The following is a 17,381-nucleotide window of genomic DNA, read 5'->3' as shown; positions in this document are numbered from 1 at the left end:
ACTAACGCCTGTTTGGCAAGCGAGAACAGGTACGCATATCTATCTTGTTTTCAGAACATGGGTGATTTTTTAAAAATAATCATAAGGATCAGCAGGTTTTGCTTCTACAGGCGACTAGTATGACTCTGTATGTTTTGAGGAAGGTGTGGGTGCGACTATCATATCACAAGGTCAGCGGACGGGACATGAGCTAGGTCCTAGAACACGGCGCAGTGATCGTGGGACTTGGCGAGATGCAGGTGAGTTCGCGCACGTCCTTATGTCATCGACAGGCGCTGACCGCCTTCACGGCTGTGTCTGATAGTAACCGACTTTCAAAATATTTATATGCAGTTTAGAAAGCAATTTGACTGACGAAACTTTAAGCTGCAAATGTTGACGTAATTGTGCTGTATTTCGAAATTAGAAAATAGTGGATCTGTCTTAAGGGAAAAGGTGATAGAGCAGTGCACGGGATGCTTATATCGTGGTAAATGAACAGGGAGGAGTGCAGCAAGTTTCCAGGTACGACACTGATCAGTGCACCAGGGAAGGTGTCCACAGTCTGTCTGTCTCTTACCTCATTCCAATCTATATATATGATTTTTTTTCTGTGCATTGATCACAATTTAAAAAGAATGGTATTTCTGTATCGGTCATCGGGCTCCATGGCTAAATGGTTAGCGTGCTGGCCTTTGGTCTCAGGGGCCTCGGGTTCGATTCCCGGCAGGGTCGGGAATTTTAACCACCATTGGTTAATTTCTCTGGTACGGTGGCTGGGTGTATGTGTCGTCTTCATCATCATTTCATCCTCATGACGACGCGCAGGTCGCCTATGGGAGTCAAATCGAAAGACCTGCACCTGGGGAGCCGAACATGTCCTCGGACACTCCCGGCACTAAAAGCCATACGCCATTTCATTTCGTTTCATTTGTATCGGTCATGTCAACAGTAACAAGGCAAGGCACTTTTTAATTTTCCTTCATGTCTGTCTGTCTGTCTGTCTGTCTGTCTGTCTGTCTGTCTGTCTGTCTGTCTGTCTGTCTGTCTGTCTGTCTGTCCGTCCGTCCGTCCGTCCGTCCGTCCGTCCGTCCGTCCGTCCGTCCGTCCGTCCGTCCGTCCGTCCGTCCGTCCGTCCGTCCGTCCGTCCGTCCGTCCGTCCGTCCGTCCGTCTGTCCGTCCGTCTGTCTGTCTGTCTGTCTGTCTGTCTGTCTGTCTGTCTGTCTGTCTGTCTGTCTGTCTGTCTGTATGTATGTATGTACGTTCATCACAAGAAAATGGCTAAACTACAATCTAGGCTATAAATAATTTTATTCACGCTGGGTGAAATGATAGTTTAGGGGAAGGCGTCTAATATTTAGCTTTTAAATATCTATGTTACTGGTCCTAACATAACAAAAGTTGCAGAGAATACAATTTCCGATCATTTATGTCTTATGCAGTTTTACCATACCGACTTTGGTACGAGATTTCATGAATTTAGACTTTCGTTCCTTATTCCATAGCAACGCGATATATTATTAACCCTAGAACTGTTGCAGGTTTATTTGTCAAATGCTGCAGTTATTTTCCTCAATATCCAGTATGAAATTAAAATCATCCCTGAAAACTCATATTAATCCCAATAAATCCGTATTATACACCAACAGAAAGCTGAAAGATTGATCAATAAGAAGATGTCAGAAATAATTTTAAAAATTGTGACGATTTCTAACTATCGAAATATAAAATTAAAATTTTCTTTGAACAAAGGGAATTGTCGAAATATTTTGGTCTAAGAAAATAATTTGTGATATATAATTTGTTCCTGAAACATGATATCCTGAAATACATAAGTATGTTCTTACATTTTCCCTACACAATTCTTCACTTTTCATTTCAAAAGCTAAGTAAAACACATTTTTTTCTCGAAACTGATTTTGAGTTCTTTTCACGAATTTTGAACCTACAGCTTATTTTGGTATTCTTAGGGCAATTCCTTTTTTTGTGTTGCGATCAAAGTATTTATAACATTATACACAAATATCAACAGTTCACACTTATCCCTTCACTGGTTTCTTCAAATATTGACGTACTGCCAATAATAATATAACCTGCACCAATTTGAACATCATTCCGGTTATCGGAATTTTCCATTACTTCCGAGGCACCCCGTACTTTGCTGTCACTTTCATAACTTTCAGGAATAATTTCCTCGTCGGAATTAACACAATAATCGCTATCACCATCAGTACCGCCGCTAAGATCTTCGGAAATCAAGCGCTCGATTTCAGAATAGTCAACAAAGCGGGCGGCCATCTTGATTCTAAGAACATATGAAAATACTTTCAATTCTACAGCTAAATGAACTTCTCCATACTGTTGCTTGCTTTTCAAAGTCTTTCAAAAGTGAAGATAAAAGTATCAGTATTTAACTGGTATCTATATTAGTGCTATCTGGCGTCCAGTTATAAATCTGTGGCAGAAGAAAGACACCGTCTTCCAGAAAGACGGTCCGCAGTTCTAGGGTTAACATGGAAATATTGTAATAGTGTTAATTGGCGATTGTTTTTGCAATGTAAAACCGCACGGTCATCAGTCCTTATCGACAAAGAAAAATGTGACGATGGTTATAAAAATTGAGATAAAGTCGTGAAGGGACGATAGCTTGAAGGATAAGACACGGGGGAGTGGTGAAAGAAGGAGAGATGCTCTAATATCCCGGAGTCGGAAGGAAACTAAATGTGAAGGCCTACGATATGTAAAGCTCATAAAACTGATCAACAATAACATTACATTTACCATTGTTGTCGTGTGATTTGTCCACGGCCGACTTGATGCGTCGCTCTAGCAGGAGCGCAGCGAGGGATCCAGTCGGCCGTGGATTTGTCTCTTCTACTGCCAGTCATCTCCGAGAGATGGGATTACTGCTGCGTCCCGAGTGAAACAGCTTGCTTGAATATTGGCGGAAAGTAGCTGGGCAATTAAAGTGTCCCGTGAGCGCCACTTTCCCTGTGCTTTCACTAAACGACGTGAACTCTTAAACCACACATTTTCTAGTTGTTGGTTAAGTTCACAAGTCAGCAAACCTTATGACATAGTAGAATAAATATTATTTTTACAAGTTGCTTTACGTCGCACCGACACAGTTAGGTCTTATGATGACGATAGGGCAGGAATGCGTTAAGAGTAGGAACGAAGCGGCTGTGGCCTTCATTAAGGTACATCCCCAGCATTTCCCTCGTGTGAAAATGTGAAATCACGGAAAACCATATTCAGAGCTGCCAAAAGTGGGATTCGAACCCACTATCGCCCGAATGCAATCTCACAGCTCCGCGCGCCTAACTGCATGCCCAAGTCGATCAGTAAAACCATTTTTAAGGCCCTATAAAACCCATCAAGTTATGACTAAATAAAGTTAACATCAGTGTGTATGGATGTGAGATAATGACAACTGTACCAGAGAGCGCACGTCGGGAACGTTTGAAATTGGAACGAGACAATCCAAGCCTTACGATGTCGGCGTGTCGAAAATCTGTGATTAAAAAATTGGTGTTTACCAAACAAAATTCATTAAAACCGTGATCAGCCAACAGAAAACTGCTTTCATTTTGCCTTCTCTATACACTAAAAACATTATTCATACAGAATTCTACTGAGAGATTCTGCTTAATAGTACAGTAGGTATCATCATCATCATCATCATCATCATCATCATCAATGTCTGAAGACAATTGCTTCCTGTCCTCAGCTCTTCGTTTCATTTCATATTAGGAACCATAATGAACATTCTGTGACAAATCTTGAAGGAATCTTTTCCTCGGTCGTCCTCGGCGTTCCTAGCCCGTGATTTTCCCTTCCAGCAGATTGGTAAGAAATGCATTATGTCGTAAGAAATGGCCAGTGAATTCAGCTCTTCTTCTCTGTATCGTTAGCATTAGTTCTCTCTTCCCGTAAATTTCTCTCAGAACTATTTTGTTTGTTCTCTTTTCAATCCATTTAATCCATAACATTCCTCTCCAGACCCACATCTGAAACGCTTCCAGTCTTGACCTCCGATTGTCCAAGATTCACAGCCATACAAAAGACATGACAAATTTCTTCCTAATTCCGAAATCTAAATTTACTAGACACCACGCCACACGAAGCTCTATCGCTCAGTTATTGCGAGATGCTGGATGCACAGTACACGAAGAGGTTGTCGGAGAACGGCAGTACCCGTAGGATTGATATGATCGCCTTCAGAAATAACAACAATGGATATATTATTGATCCAACGGCTCGGTTTGAATCGGACGCTAACCAACCCAGTGAAATACACGAGGAAATGAAAAGCATCTACGAACCAACTATCGCCTTCTACCGACGTGAATACGGGCTGGATAACATCGAGGTTATAGGCCTCATGATCGGTGAAAAAGGAACAATTCCTAACTTCTTCAAAGAATTCTGCTCAAGAATCAATCTATCAGAGTCGTTAACGAAAAATGTGGTCTTTAAAGCCAGAGTCTTAAATGTCTTCATGTCCTTAATGGGGGAAGGGTTTATTCTCTGAATGAACGTGTGTATATGTTTGGGCCAAACACCATCACTGACTCACCACCATACACATGACACCCCGTAATGTAGGAATTTGTTTGGCAAGCGACAACAGGTGAATTTGTTCTCATTGCATGGTAGTTTTTTCAATAATTATACGGATGAGCAGTTTTTGCTTTTACGAGCGAGTAGTGTGACTCTGTATCGCTACGAAGGTGTGGGTGCGACTATCATATCACAAGGTCACCGGACGGGACATAAGCTAGGTCCTACAACACAGCGCAGTGCTCGTGGGACTTCGCGATATGCAGGTGAGTTCGCACACGTCCGGTGCTCATCGCCTTCACGGCTGTGTCTATTCGTAATAGAGATTCAAAAGATTTATTTCTAATTTAGAAAGCAATTTGAGTGAGGAAATTTTAAGCGTAATTTATTGCTTTCCAGTCTGTGGAACACACAAGTTAAATCTTACTCTATAACATACGCTATTAAACAAGACATAAACATACACACTACTAAATAAAGAATGACAGGTTTCGCTCTTGAAAGAAACATCATCAGATTCTATCAAATCACACTCAAATATTTTTAATATTTAATACTTAGGAACTTGAAATCTGGAGTTTATGCTAATCTTTATGATAAATAAATATCTACCATGCAATAAAAGCAAATTAACACGTTGTCGCTTGCAATACAACTTTCTACATTACGGGGTGTCATGTGAGTCAGTGATGATGTTAACTCCCTTTCTCTTTACTCCAGCATTTACCACACCTGTCATTGTTTGTTTAATAATGTTTTTTTACAGATATGTTATTTAACTTGTGTGATCCACAGAATGAAAAGCAATTAAGCTACATTCAACTGAGTCGACAGTGAAATATGGCTTCCTTAGTGCCGAAACTTTAAGCTGCATAGGGTTCATATAATGGTGTCTTTCGAAAATAGAAATCAGCACGTCTGTTGTAAGGGAAAAGTTTACAGAACAGAGGAACATCGCGGCAAGGGAACAGGGAGGAGTGTAACAAGTGTCGAGCTACTTCACTGATCAGGCAACGTGTCCACAGGTATTTCAAAGTGGTTTTCCACTTATCGTTCCCGTGTGATATTTAAACATTTCCTGTGTTTTCACTAAAAGACGTTAACTGCTAAACCACACAAGTTGTTGTTGTTGTTTATGCCATCAGTCCATACACTGGTTTGATGCAGCTCTCTATGCCACCCTAACATGTGCTATATTTTTTCATTTCTACGTAAGTACTGCATCCTACATAAGCTCTAATCTGCTTGGAGATGTTTTCAGTGTGTTTTAAAAGAAATTCCACTTTAGTATCCGTTGCTGTAGAACTCCGCTTTCGCTGCTAGATAGCACCACCATCGGAGCGTCGAAATTGCTAGGAAGATTTCCACTTTGGCACCACTTCACAAGGTCCGTATCACAGTCGCTGAGGCCATTTTATCATTATTATTTTTGTTATTGGTTGGTCATCAGTTCGTAGATTAGTTTGATGCAGCCATCCATGCCACCCTATTCTGTGCTAACTTTTTCATTCTTCGTAACTGCTACACTCTACATCTGCTTGCCATACTCATACCTTGGTGTACCTCTACCGTTCTTACCCCGTGCACTTCCCTGCAAAATCAACTGAACAAGTCCTGGGTGTCTTAAGATGTGTCCTATCAGTATCTCTTCATTCATGATTCGATTTATCCATCTCACCTTCTGCATTCTTCTGTAACACCACATTTCAACATCTTCTATTCCCTTTGTTACTGAGCTAATTTTAGAGTTTTGATATCCTCTGCTTGGATTGTGATTATGCCTATTTGTTTTCCTTACCGTCTGTTCTATACAAACGTTGGAAAGGAGAGGGGACAAACTGCAGCTTGCCTGACTCCTTCCTGCATTGTTGCTTATTATTCAAATACTTCGATTCCGATCAGTGCAGAGTGATTTTTATAGACAGTATATATATATAATCACCAGTCAACATTACCAAATGCCTTTTTTTAGATCTTCGAATCGCATGTACTTGGGCTTGTTTTTCCTTAATTAGATCCTCTAAGATCACACGTAAAGTCAGGATTGCTTCACTTATTCCTTCATTTCTTCTGAGCCCCAACTGATCTTCTCGCAACTCAGCTTCAACTTTTCTTTCCATTCTTCTGTAAATAATACGTGTTAGAGGCAGTAAGATTACTTGAGATGAAAAACCAAGTTATTTTGGTAAGGACTGCGTGATTAGTTCCAAAATAATGTTTCCATTTTTAATGTTGCCTTTTTATTACATACTGTAACACAGACATGCTTTTCGAGGGCTCCCTACTACGGATACCGCCATGAACTCTTCTTCAGAGCTTATTATGCTCAACAATTCTTCTACCCTTACTTGAAGGTGATTTCAGACCACAGAGGACGTCTCAGCATCAGATTTTCAGTACGCACCAAGTAATTGAAAAATTCTTCGATTTTCATAGATCTAGAGAACGTATATGTCAGACTACAAGAGAAAAGAGTTAAGCCGGAATGGGGACATTATGGGATTTTAGGAAGGTTAATACAGGCAATCAAAAATGCTTATGATAATTTATAGCGGATGTGTTCTTGGTTCGAAGTACTTTCAGGGGTTACACACCTTTGCTGTTCGTAGTTTACATGGATCATCTGCTGAAAGGTATAAAGAGGCAGAGAGGGATTCACTTAAATGAAAATGTAGTAAGCAGTCTGGCCTATGCTGACGACTTGGTCTTAATGGCAGATTGTGCCGAAAGCCTGCAGTCTAATATCTTGGAACTTGAATATGAGTGCAATGAGTTTGACATGAAAATGAGCCTTTCCGAGACTAAAGTGATGAAGTAGGGAAGGAGGCTAAGAGAACTGAATGTCAGTTTGGGAATATAAAGCTGGAACAGGTAGATCATTTCAAGTGTTAAGGATGTTTGTAGTATAGTAAGTGAGATTGAATGAACGTGTAGTAAAGCTAATGCAGTGAACTCGCACTTTCAGTATTCTATAAGAAGGAAATCAGATCCCAGACGAAACTATCTTTACATCGATCTATTTTCAGACCAACTTTCTTGTACGGGAATGAAAGCTGGGTGGACTCATATCTTACGATACTGCGATGTTTATGTTTCGTAGATCTAGAGAAAGCACATGCCAGAGTACCAAGAGAAAAGGATGATAGTCGGAATGGGGTCATTATAGGATTATAGGCAGGTTATTGCAGGCAGTCAAAGATATTTATGATGACAACAGGGCAACTGTGATAATTTATACTGGATGTGTTCTTGGTTCGAAGTACTTTCAGGGGTTAGACAAAGCTGTAACCTGTGTTGTTCATAGTTTACAGGGAGCAATTAGTGAAAGAGAAGCGTTCACATTCAATGAGGTGGAATATCGACGTCTTTGACTTAATGGCGGACTGTGCTGAAACCCTGCAGTCTAATATCTTAGAGCCTTAAAATAAGCACAGTGAGTATGACATGAACATTATCCTTTAGAAGATTAAAGTGATGTCGGTCGGTAAGAAATCTAAGGGAACTGAATGTCAACTTTGGAATACAAAGCTGGAACAGGTACAGTAAGTGAAACTGAATTAAGGTGCAGCAAAGATAAAGCAGGATCTCGAAGAAAGAACCGAGTTCTAAGATGAAATTATTTTTACATTGGTCTGTTTTCAGACCGACTTCGTTGTACGCGACTCAAAGCCGGATAGACTCACGTTATCATAACAAAGTTAGAAGTAACGGTGAGAACGATAGCTGGAACACACTGATGGGAACAAACAACAAACGAAACCTCTGGTTTATATGTAACGGAGCCATCAAGTTCCCTTAATAAAATAATGCTTCTATATCTGTTTTACTTCGCACGGACAAGTCTTAGGACAGGGCTAGGTGAGGAAAGGAAGCGACCCCTGAATTTGGGGCGATATTACACTCTATACAGTAGAGTATTCTGAAACAACAGACCTAGACAATGTTGTGAGACAATGCTAAACGAGCTGGGAAATCACGTTACAGTATAAGTTTTACCAAGAGGAAAGTCCTCTAAATTTTAATTAGTTTGATAGTACCTCACCGGGCGAGTTGGCCGTGCGAATAGGGTCACACAGCTGTGAGCTTGCATTTATGAGATAGTGGGTTCGAACCCCACTGTCGCCAGCCCTGAAGATGCTTTTCAATGGTTTCCCATTTTCACACCAGGCAAATTATGGGGCTGTTCTTAATTAAGGCCAAGACCGTTTCCTTCCCATTCCTAGGCCTTTTATGTCCGATCGTCGCCATAAGACCTATCTGTGTTGGTGTGACGTAAAGCAAATAGCAAAAAAAAAAGAAAAAAAAAAGAAAAGAAAATAGTACCTCATTGGGAACAGTTTAAGTAGTTACGTAAATGAAATGGCGAATGGCTTTTAGTGCCGGGAGTGTCCGGGGACATGTTTGGCTCGCCAGGTGCAGGTGTCTTGATTTGACTCCCGCAAGCGACCTGCGCGTCATAATGAGGATGAAATGATGATGAACACAACACAAACACCCAGCCTCCGTGCCGGCGAAATGAAGCAATGATGGTTAAAATTCCCGACCCTGCCGGGAATCGAACCCGCGACCCCTGTGAGCAAAGGCCAGTACGCTCACCATTTAGCCATGGAGCCGGACAGTAGTTAGGTGTTAATATAAGGATTGATCTTCACATGGTTTTGCCGGACTGAGTGGCTCAGATGGTTGAGGCACTGGCCTTCCGACCTCAACTTGACAGGTTCGATCCTGGCTCAGTCCGGTGGTATTTGTAGGTGCTCAAATACGTCAGCCTAGTGTCGGCATATTTACTGGCACGTAAAAAACTCCTTCCGGCACCTCAGCGTCTCCGAAAATCGTAAAAGAAGTCAGTGGGACGTAAAGCAAATAACATGGTTGTGAGGGCATTTAGCTGTTATAGTAAGGATGTGGCCCGGGAAATACGTCAGTCTGACTGACCATCGTTAATGAATAGGAGAACTGTCCGTCACAGGAAATGCTGGAAACCCTGATTTCGATGCACCCATCGCTTGCTGTCACCTCCTGAGTACGTCACTGACAACACAAAATGGTACTCGCGATGAAACAGCGTGCTATGCGAAGCACGATTCGGGGAAAACCTGTGCGCAAGAGTTCAAGAGTGGAAGTGTTTTAGCAAAGTCTGTAATGCAATACTTAGTGGCAAAATGGCATGAAACGGGCTCTGCAGCGAATAAAAACCGTAACTTTCCGAAAAGAGTTCAAACATCAGAAAACTTTGCTCGAGTGAAGGGAAGTCTGAAAATCTCAACGTCAGTGCAAGTGGTAATTACGAGATCGTCCTGTGTTGTTTGAGTCATCAGTCCATAGACTGGTTTGATGAAGCTCTCCATGCCACCCTATCCTGTGCTAACCTTTTCATTTCTACGTAACTATTGCATCCTACATCTGCTCTAATCTGTTTGTCATATTCATACCTTGGTCTAGCCCTACCGTTCTTGCCACCTACACTTCCTTCAAAAACCAACTGAACAAGTCCTGGGTGTCTTAAGATGTGTCCTATCATTCTATCTCTTCTTCTCGTCAAATGTAGCCAAATCGATCTCCTCTCACCAATTCGATTCAGTGTCTCTTCATTCGTGATTCGATCTATCCATCTCACCTTCAGCATTCTTCTGTAACACCACATTTCACCACGTCCTATCGAAACATAAAAAAGGAATGGACCTTCATCTGTATCCTAAAACGTCGAGACGAAACTTATTTGTTGAGCACGCGCAGACATTCCCTGTAATGGGCAGGTCTCTTGTCCGTTAACAAGGGTCAATACCGCGTCAGCATTATAAAAAACATCAGGGCCACTTTGACTTTCGCCACCCTGTATACAGCACCGTATTATTATTCTTCTCCTCGTTTCCAATGGGCCTACTTTGGACCACACTTATTCAATTGTTGCACTTCGAATATTTGCCCTGTATTGTTGCATTTTCTACCGGTGTAACTCCTTACTTTCATCTGTCCAGGGGATATCTTTCTTCGGGATTTTTTTCTGAAATCCATGGACTTCTTTCAGGGTGTGTCGTACAGACCATCATGGGCGCCCATATGACAGTTTCTAGAGGGGGGCCCAGACCTGGGGGTACGTAGTAATTTTAATATTTTGGAAGATGAATGGCGATTTGTATTCTGCGGTAGAAATACCCACGGTACCCGCTGCCTGTTGGTGGTGGACGGCACTACCGCTTTTACTGACTTTTAAAACATTTTCTTGAAAGGAAAACACCTGACTACATTAGATTATTGCCTTTCCCTGAGAGCTAGAGGGGGGCCGTGGCCCCACCTTGCCCCCGGGTATGGGCGCCCTTGCAGACCATCGATCTTGAAGATCTGATATTTCCACTTCTTCAATGGCCTCCTCAGTTTCCGTCAGCCACGTGGTACGAGTCTTCTTGTTTTGGCAGGAGATGAACAGGCGATTGGTCAGTCTTTTGGGAGACAGTCTTAACTATATAGCCATAGAGATCCTCTTTCCTTTTCCTAGAACAATCAGAGAACCTTTCTATATGTTTGTAGAGCTCGCAATTGTGCCGTGTATGGAATTCTTCATCTTCCTTTACCGGACCTAAGGACTACGACATTAAATTTTTGCATGCAGTGAGCCTTGATGTTTTCGCACTAATCTCGCATCCTCTGACTATCTTGTTCCTTCTCTCCCTGTCTTCTTTCGTGGTAGTTTGTCCTGGAATCCCTTCTGAGAGTTGAACGGTCTCTGCTGTTAGCCATGGCATCTCGATCTTTCTATTGTTCCAGCAAGTAAGAAGGTGGTTAGGCAGTCTGTTGGATTCATCCTTGAGGTATAACCGTAGATGGTTAAACGTGTCTTTTTGGCCACATCTGTTACTTTTTCAGTGTATCTGTACAACAGATGCTTGGGTGGCCCATTATTATTATTACTTTTCACTTTAACGCTAAATTTAAGCTGTCATCAGGGAATGAACACCTGCACAATGACTTGCACACAAGCACGGAAGAGCTTTTTACAATATAAACGGAGGAGTGATTTAATGTACTATTTAAACGACCCAATGTTTTCCGTAAGCATAATACACATCAGGTGTACAGTGTGACTCGGGAGTAGTTGGTTATCTCTGGCGACGGAACTCGTGTCTGAGAATGAAGAAGGGAATGAAATGAAATGTCGTATGGCTTTTAGTGGCGGGATATCCCAGGACGGGTTCGGCTCGTCAGGTGCAGGTCTTTCTATTTGACACCCGTAGACGACCTGCGCGTCGTGATGAGGAGGAAATGATGATGAAGACAACACATACACCCAGCCCCCGTGCCATTGGAATTAACCAATTAAGGTTAAAATCCCCGACCCGGTCGGGAATCGAACCCGGGACCCTCTGAACCGAAGGCCTGTACGCTGACCGTTCAGCCAACGAGTCGGACATGAAGAAGGGAAAGTAATGTATACATATTAGAAAATAAAGTGCCCGCTAAGTGCCTGTCCGTGTTTGAGTGGGCTGTAATAATAATAATAATAATAATAATAATAATAATAATAATAATAATAATAATAATAATAATAATAATAATAATAATAATAATAATAATAATACTTTTTGATTCAAACCCCAAAACCACAATTTCCTGGTTTAGAAATACCAAAGAAGACCTGCAAATGCTACATATCTCAGCTGAAGACGCCCTTAACAGAGATCTCTTCCGCAAGAAAATATTGACGAACGGGCTAAACCGAGACGAGCAGCCGAAGGGAAGACACGGTGCCCCTTGGACAGTGGAGCGTAAGCAGGCCCACTCACAAAGAATGAGGGAAATTTGGGCTCTAAAGAAGGCCAAGTTCAGTGTCAAATGCAACAAGACTTAACGTGGTCCTTGATGGCCCCAGCGAATTATATATAATAATAATAATAATAATAATAATAATAATAATAATAATAATAATAATAATAATAATAATCCCGAGTGAGTTGGCCGTGAGGTTACAGTTCTGCAGCTGTGAGCTCGCGTTCGGGAAATAGTGGGTTGGGAGCTCTCTGTCGGTAGCCCTGTAGATGGTTTTCTGTGCTTTCCCACTTTCATACCAGGCAAATGCTGGGATTGATGTTGAGTAAGGCCACGGCCGCTTCCTAGTCACTCTTAAGCCTCTCCTGTCCCATCGTCGCTGTAAGTCCTATCTCTGTCGGTGCGACGTAAAGCAAATACTAAAAAAGAAAAAGTATTAATATTGATAATAGTCGCATGACTTCAGCCAGCGTGGTGCGAGCCTTCTGAAGTTGCGGAGTTCTGCATTTTATAAAGAACAGGGATTACAGCTTGGCCAACCCTGTAATTACTTTGAACCAAGAATTTGTTATATAATTTTTTTACGGTCACCTCATGTACCAGCACAGCTCACGCATCCGAATTCAATGCTAACGGAGGGCGTTTTCAACCTTTTATGTGAGGAAGAGTTTCATATGATATGCTGCTACATTCTATTCCTGTGCGTTTCGCATTATTTATGTACTACGTAGAGTTATAGAAAATGACTTCTAACATTTCCGCACCCGTGTCCACATAACATGTTTTCTTCTCCTACGTGTGAGGAATGCGACGTGAAATTTCGGCCCTCATTGTCACTCTATGAAGTATTTTCCACCAATTTCTATTCTTTGTGTTATCGATATCAGCGCACCTGACGTCATTTCCCTCAGGGACAAAGTATATCGCTAATAACTTAGTTAACTAAGCAGTGACCAGCGTATCGTACTGTCGTGAGACCTGGGCAATGTACACGGAGGAGCAAAGCAACGCCTTATAATTATTGAGGGGGACACATATCTTTCCTTCTCTTATCCACTCTCTTGCTTTTTTCACTGTATAACAATGATTATTAATTTATCGTATGGCGTAAATGAACATTACTTATAATTGTACTTCGAGATTAAATATGTGTTGCAGTGCCTCTAATGTGGTGTCCAGAGTTCGCTATTGTAAGATCTTCTGGGGCGCTAACAAGTGAAGAAGGTGTAAATATGTACTAGTCATACGATTCAAGGATCAGATTTTCAGTATCCGTCAGGTAACTGAAAAATGCTACGAGAGGAATAGACAGGTGTCTTTATGTTTCGTAGATCTTGAGAAAGCATATTACAGAGTACAGAGGAAAAAGTTCTTCACCGTACTGGGGGACTATGGGATTAAGGGTAGATTATTAAACTCAATCAAAGGCATTTATGCTGACAATTGGGCTGCAGTGAGAATTGATGGCAGAATGAGTTCGCGGTTCAAGGTACTTACAGGGATTAGACAAGGCTGTAATTTTTCACTTCTGCTGTTCATAGTTTACATGGATCATCTGCTGAAAGGTATTAAGTGGCAGGGAGGAATTCAGTTAAATGAACATATATTAAGCAATCTGACCTTTGCTGACGACATGGTCTTAATAGAAGATTGTGCCAAAAGCCCGCAGTCTAACACAGGCGCAATGAGGATGGTATGAAAATCAGCCTTTCCAAGACTAAATTGATGTCAGTAGGTAAGAAATCGAAGAGAACTGAAAGTCAGATAGGTGATACAAAGCTGGAGCAGGCACATCATTTCAAGTATTTAGGATGTGTGTTCTCCCAAGATTGTAGTGTAGTGAGTTTCAATCAAGGTGCAGTGAAACTAATACAGTGAGCTCGCAGTTGCAGTATTCTGTAAGAAGGAAGTCAGCTCCCGGACATAACTATCTTTACATCGACCTGTTTCCAGACCAACTTCGTTTTATGGGAGTGATAGCTAGAAGTAACAAGCATGAAATTATCGAGAATAATTGCTGGTACAAACAGGTGGGAACAATGGCAGGAGGGTACTCCGAATGAGGAGTTAAAGGCTGAGTTAGGAATGAACTCGATGAAGATGTACGCATAAACCGGCTTCGGTGATGGGCTCATGTGACGAGAATGGAGGAGGGTAGGTTACCTAGGAGAATAATGGACTCGGTTATGGAGGGTAAGAGAAGTAGAGGTAGACCAAGACGACGATGGTTAGACTCGGTTTCTAACGATTTAAAGATAAAAGGTATAGAACTAAACGATACCACAGGACTAGTTAAAAATAGAGAATTGTTGCGGCGATTATTAAATCCACAGAGGCTTGCAGACTGAGCGCTGAAAGGCAAGATATTTGGGTACGAATGTATGTCTCTGGTTCAAGTCACAAATTTCTCTTAAAATGCATACGTGAGAGTTTATCTACTTTTAGTAACCAATTTGATCTAGTCCTTTTCTTTTAAGCTTTTGACCTCAAAGCTAATGCTGCATCTGTGTAAATTAAAAGTTCATCTAACATGTTGCTTCGTGCGTGGCTCGCGAAAACTGACCACAAGCCTGTGTCCTGCCCCGAGTACTGTCTTTCCTGCCATCTGAGAACTGCTCTGGCAAGACGGACAATAAGAGTACGAACATGTCGAAGATACCCGCTACCATTCACCCTCGCGGATCACATGGAGCTCTAACGCAATGACAAGAAGTTTGTGAAACCATCTCTGTAGAAAGGAAGGCATCGATGTAGCTTGCTCCTGATTCGCTTGTCTAGGCTGAGGTCACGTGATATATCCAGCCATATAGCCAAGGTTCTGTGTGTAATTTTGGAGCTGTTATAATATCCTCTTGCTGCGTTACAGGTTATTTTTGGTTCAGATAATATTAACAGACGCAGTATTTAATTTTCCAGCTCTATGGGATGGAGGCATTTTCATTTCTCTTGTTCCTCACGTGAAGAACTTGTCACCTCGAGAAAAATTTGTATTTCGAATGGAAGTGCAACGAACACTCTTTGAACTTGCTTCCCCTCAGCAACAGTCGGCTCAACATAGAACAGCATTCACTACGTCAATCTGTACCATCTCATCACTACGAACCTCCGTATAACTGGTTCTGCTACACAGGTTCTCAAGAGACTTGATAATAAAAAGCATGAGTTGTAGTGTGATTTACAATTAACGTTTACTAAAACTATTGTTCCTACAATTACTGTTTAAAATATTCTTTCGAAAATTAAAAATACATTGTTACAGTATTAATTTAAAATGTTGCTGAAACTAAACTACAGAGACCTCAACCTGAAGACGATATTAAAAAGTTGATAGTGGACCTATCCTGGGCAGTATTCCTTATAAATAGGTCAGATAACTCTTCTTGATATGCCTGTAACATTCATATTGTTTTGCCTGCCCTATTCAGTAGTTTTGTGAACATTGAATACTGGTACACTTCTTTCCATACAATAAACACTGCGCCTCGACCATTCGGCCGTATCGGGATCTTAACATTTTCAGACGATCTTGCCTGAGATAGCACAACCATGTTCGGGTTAGTAGACACCCACTTTTTCAAGAGTTTGCCCTTGCGATTTATTGATGGTCATACAGAATGCTAGTCGACATGATACCTTCCCGTCTGTGCGAACGTAGACTGTTTCCTCTGAGCAGCATGCAAGTTATTAGGAACGTTCTCCCATCTGTTGAGTATATTCAGAAACTCTGGAAGGTCAGACAATCAAAGCATATCTAGCAGAGAATAGTATTCTTTAATCATCAGAAGAAGTGTACACTCTTTGGCTTCACAGGTAGTAATCAAACATGCAGTCACATTACTAAGGATGAAAATCTCATATATCAGAATATTAATTAAAGTGTTGGTCGCTTAGCAACCTGCTAAGTGCAGAATGTATTGCGGGTTAGGGTAAATCTTCGCCTGTAATAACTGAATCATTGAATGATTTGATTTTATGATTACTCAAATTTCGTTGAACTTAGAGACCTATCAGTGTCTCATGATTCACCGGCAGGTAATTCTGGAAAGAATAAAACAGAAATGAAGCAGATAGGTCCAGTAGAACGGGCGGACGGATGGATATGCCAAAGCTGTTTTTGGTAAACTCGTTTAATATATAGATTTCTCTTGTGCAGGATGAAAACATAAGAAAGAAAATAAAGAGTTCACTAACCTTGCTCAATTATAAGTTGTTTATATTTCATTTAAATTTTGATTTTAGGCCGTACATATTCTGCACGCATCTTACATTATCGTCACGACCAATCTTTCCTCTGCTAGAATTTGATTTCTGTGGTAATTACTATATATACTCTAAATACCGGAATATCTCAAGGGACATTCTCGTGTAGGAATTAAATATGTCCAGATTGTGTTTCATTTCTTTAAACGAGTTGTTGTATTCTCCCAACTCCTCCCTTCTTTGATTTATAGGATGGAAACCCCACTGATGGCTTGAATGATTTGAAAGTAGCCACCATCTTGTGCTTGAGCACAATGAATCACTGTTTTCACTATCACTTGAATGCATTGTTCACTAACGATAATAGCACAACACCACGATGTAAACCTCGACCGCGAACAGCGATGCATCTCGCCATGTCGTACACTCACGGTCTATGGGCCCTGCACCGTACGGGAACAGTCAAGAAGAGCTCCTACTGACGAGATACTGGCATCGCACCTCCAGGTCCCAATAATCTGGCCATTGTTGAAGTCGCGTAAGATACCGCCATGTCTGACATTCGGCATATTATCGTAACTTTGTGATCACTAGACTCCGGATGTTTAGGCAGTAATATGTAAGAATGCAAATCAACTTACCTGGTAGTAGTTGTTGTCTAGCGGCTCTTCTGCAGTGTAGCGAGAGTAACATAAATTTTAGGGGTTCGAATAGGACAGGACCCTATTGTTTATGCAAACCTCATGACATAACTGTTGTCCGGGTAGAGTATACTTGTATTTGCTTTAGTGTGTTTGCCTTCTAACCTATTACAGCCTTAAACATCCGGGCTCTAGTGATCACGTGGTATCGCGTCACTGGCCACGAGCTATCAC

General features: G+C 41.4%; 1 protein-coding gene across 3 annotated transcripts in view; it reads left to right on the top strand.

Annotated features, from left to right (window-relative positions):
* Positions 1 to 213: 213 nt before the first annotated feature.
* The window catches only part of LOC136886459 (phospholipase A2), a 35,993-nt gene continuing 18,825 nt past the window's right edge, over positions 214 to 17,381 (top strand). For 2 of the 3 annotated variants that reach the window (XM_067159245.2, XM_067159243.2), the window contains exon 1: positions 4,744 to 4,808. In XM_067159245.2, the coding sequence (XP_067015346.2) occupies positions 4,803 to 4,808 (6 nt within the window). In that variant the 5' untranslated portion in view covers positions 4,744 to 4,802. Of the gene's footprint in view, positions 240 to 4,743; positions 4,809 to 17,381 lie in introns of those variants that run through there. The other variant, XM_067159244.2, reaches the window with a different exon arrangement.

Source organism: Anabrus simplex, chromosome X (genome assembly GCF_040414725.1).
Source record: "Anabrus simplex isolate iqAnaSimp1 chromosome X, ASM4041472v1, whole genome shotgun sequence".
NCBI classification, from domain to species: Eukaryota; Metazoa; Arthropoda; class Insecta; order Orthoptera; family Tettigoniidae; genus Anabrus; species Anabrus simplex.
Note: the sequence above shows the minus strand (reverse complement) of the source record. Positions and strands in the feature narration are given on the sequence as shown.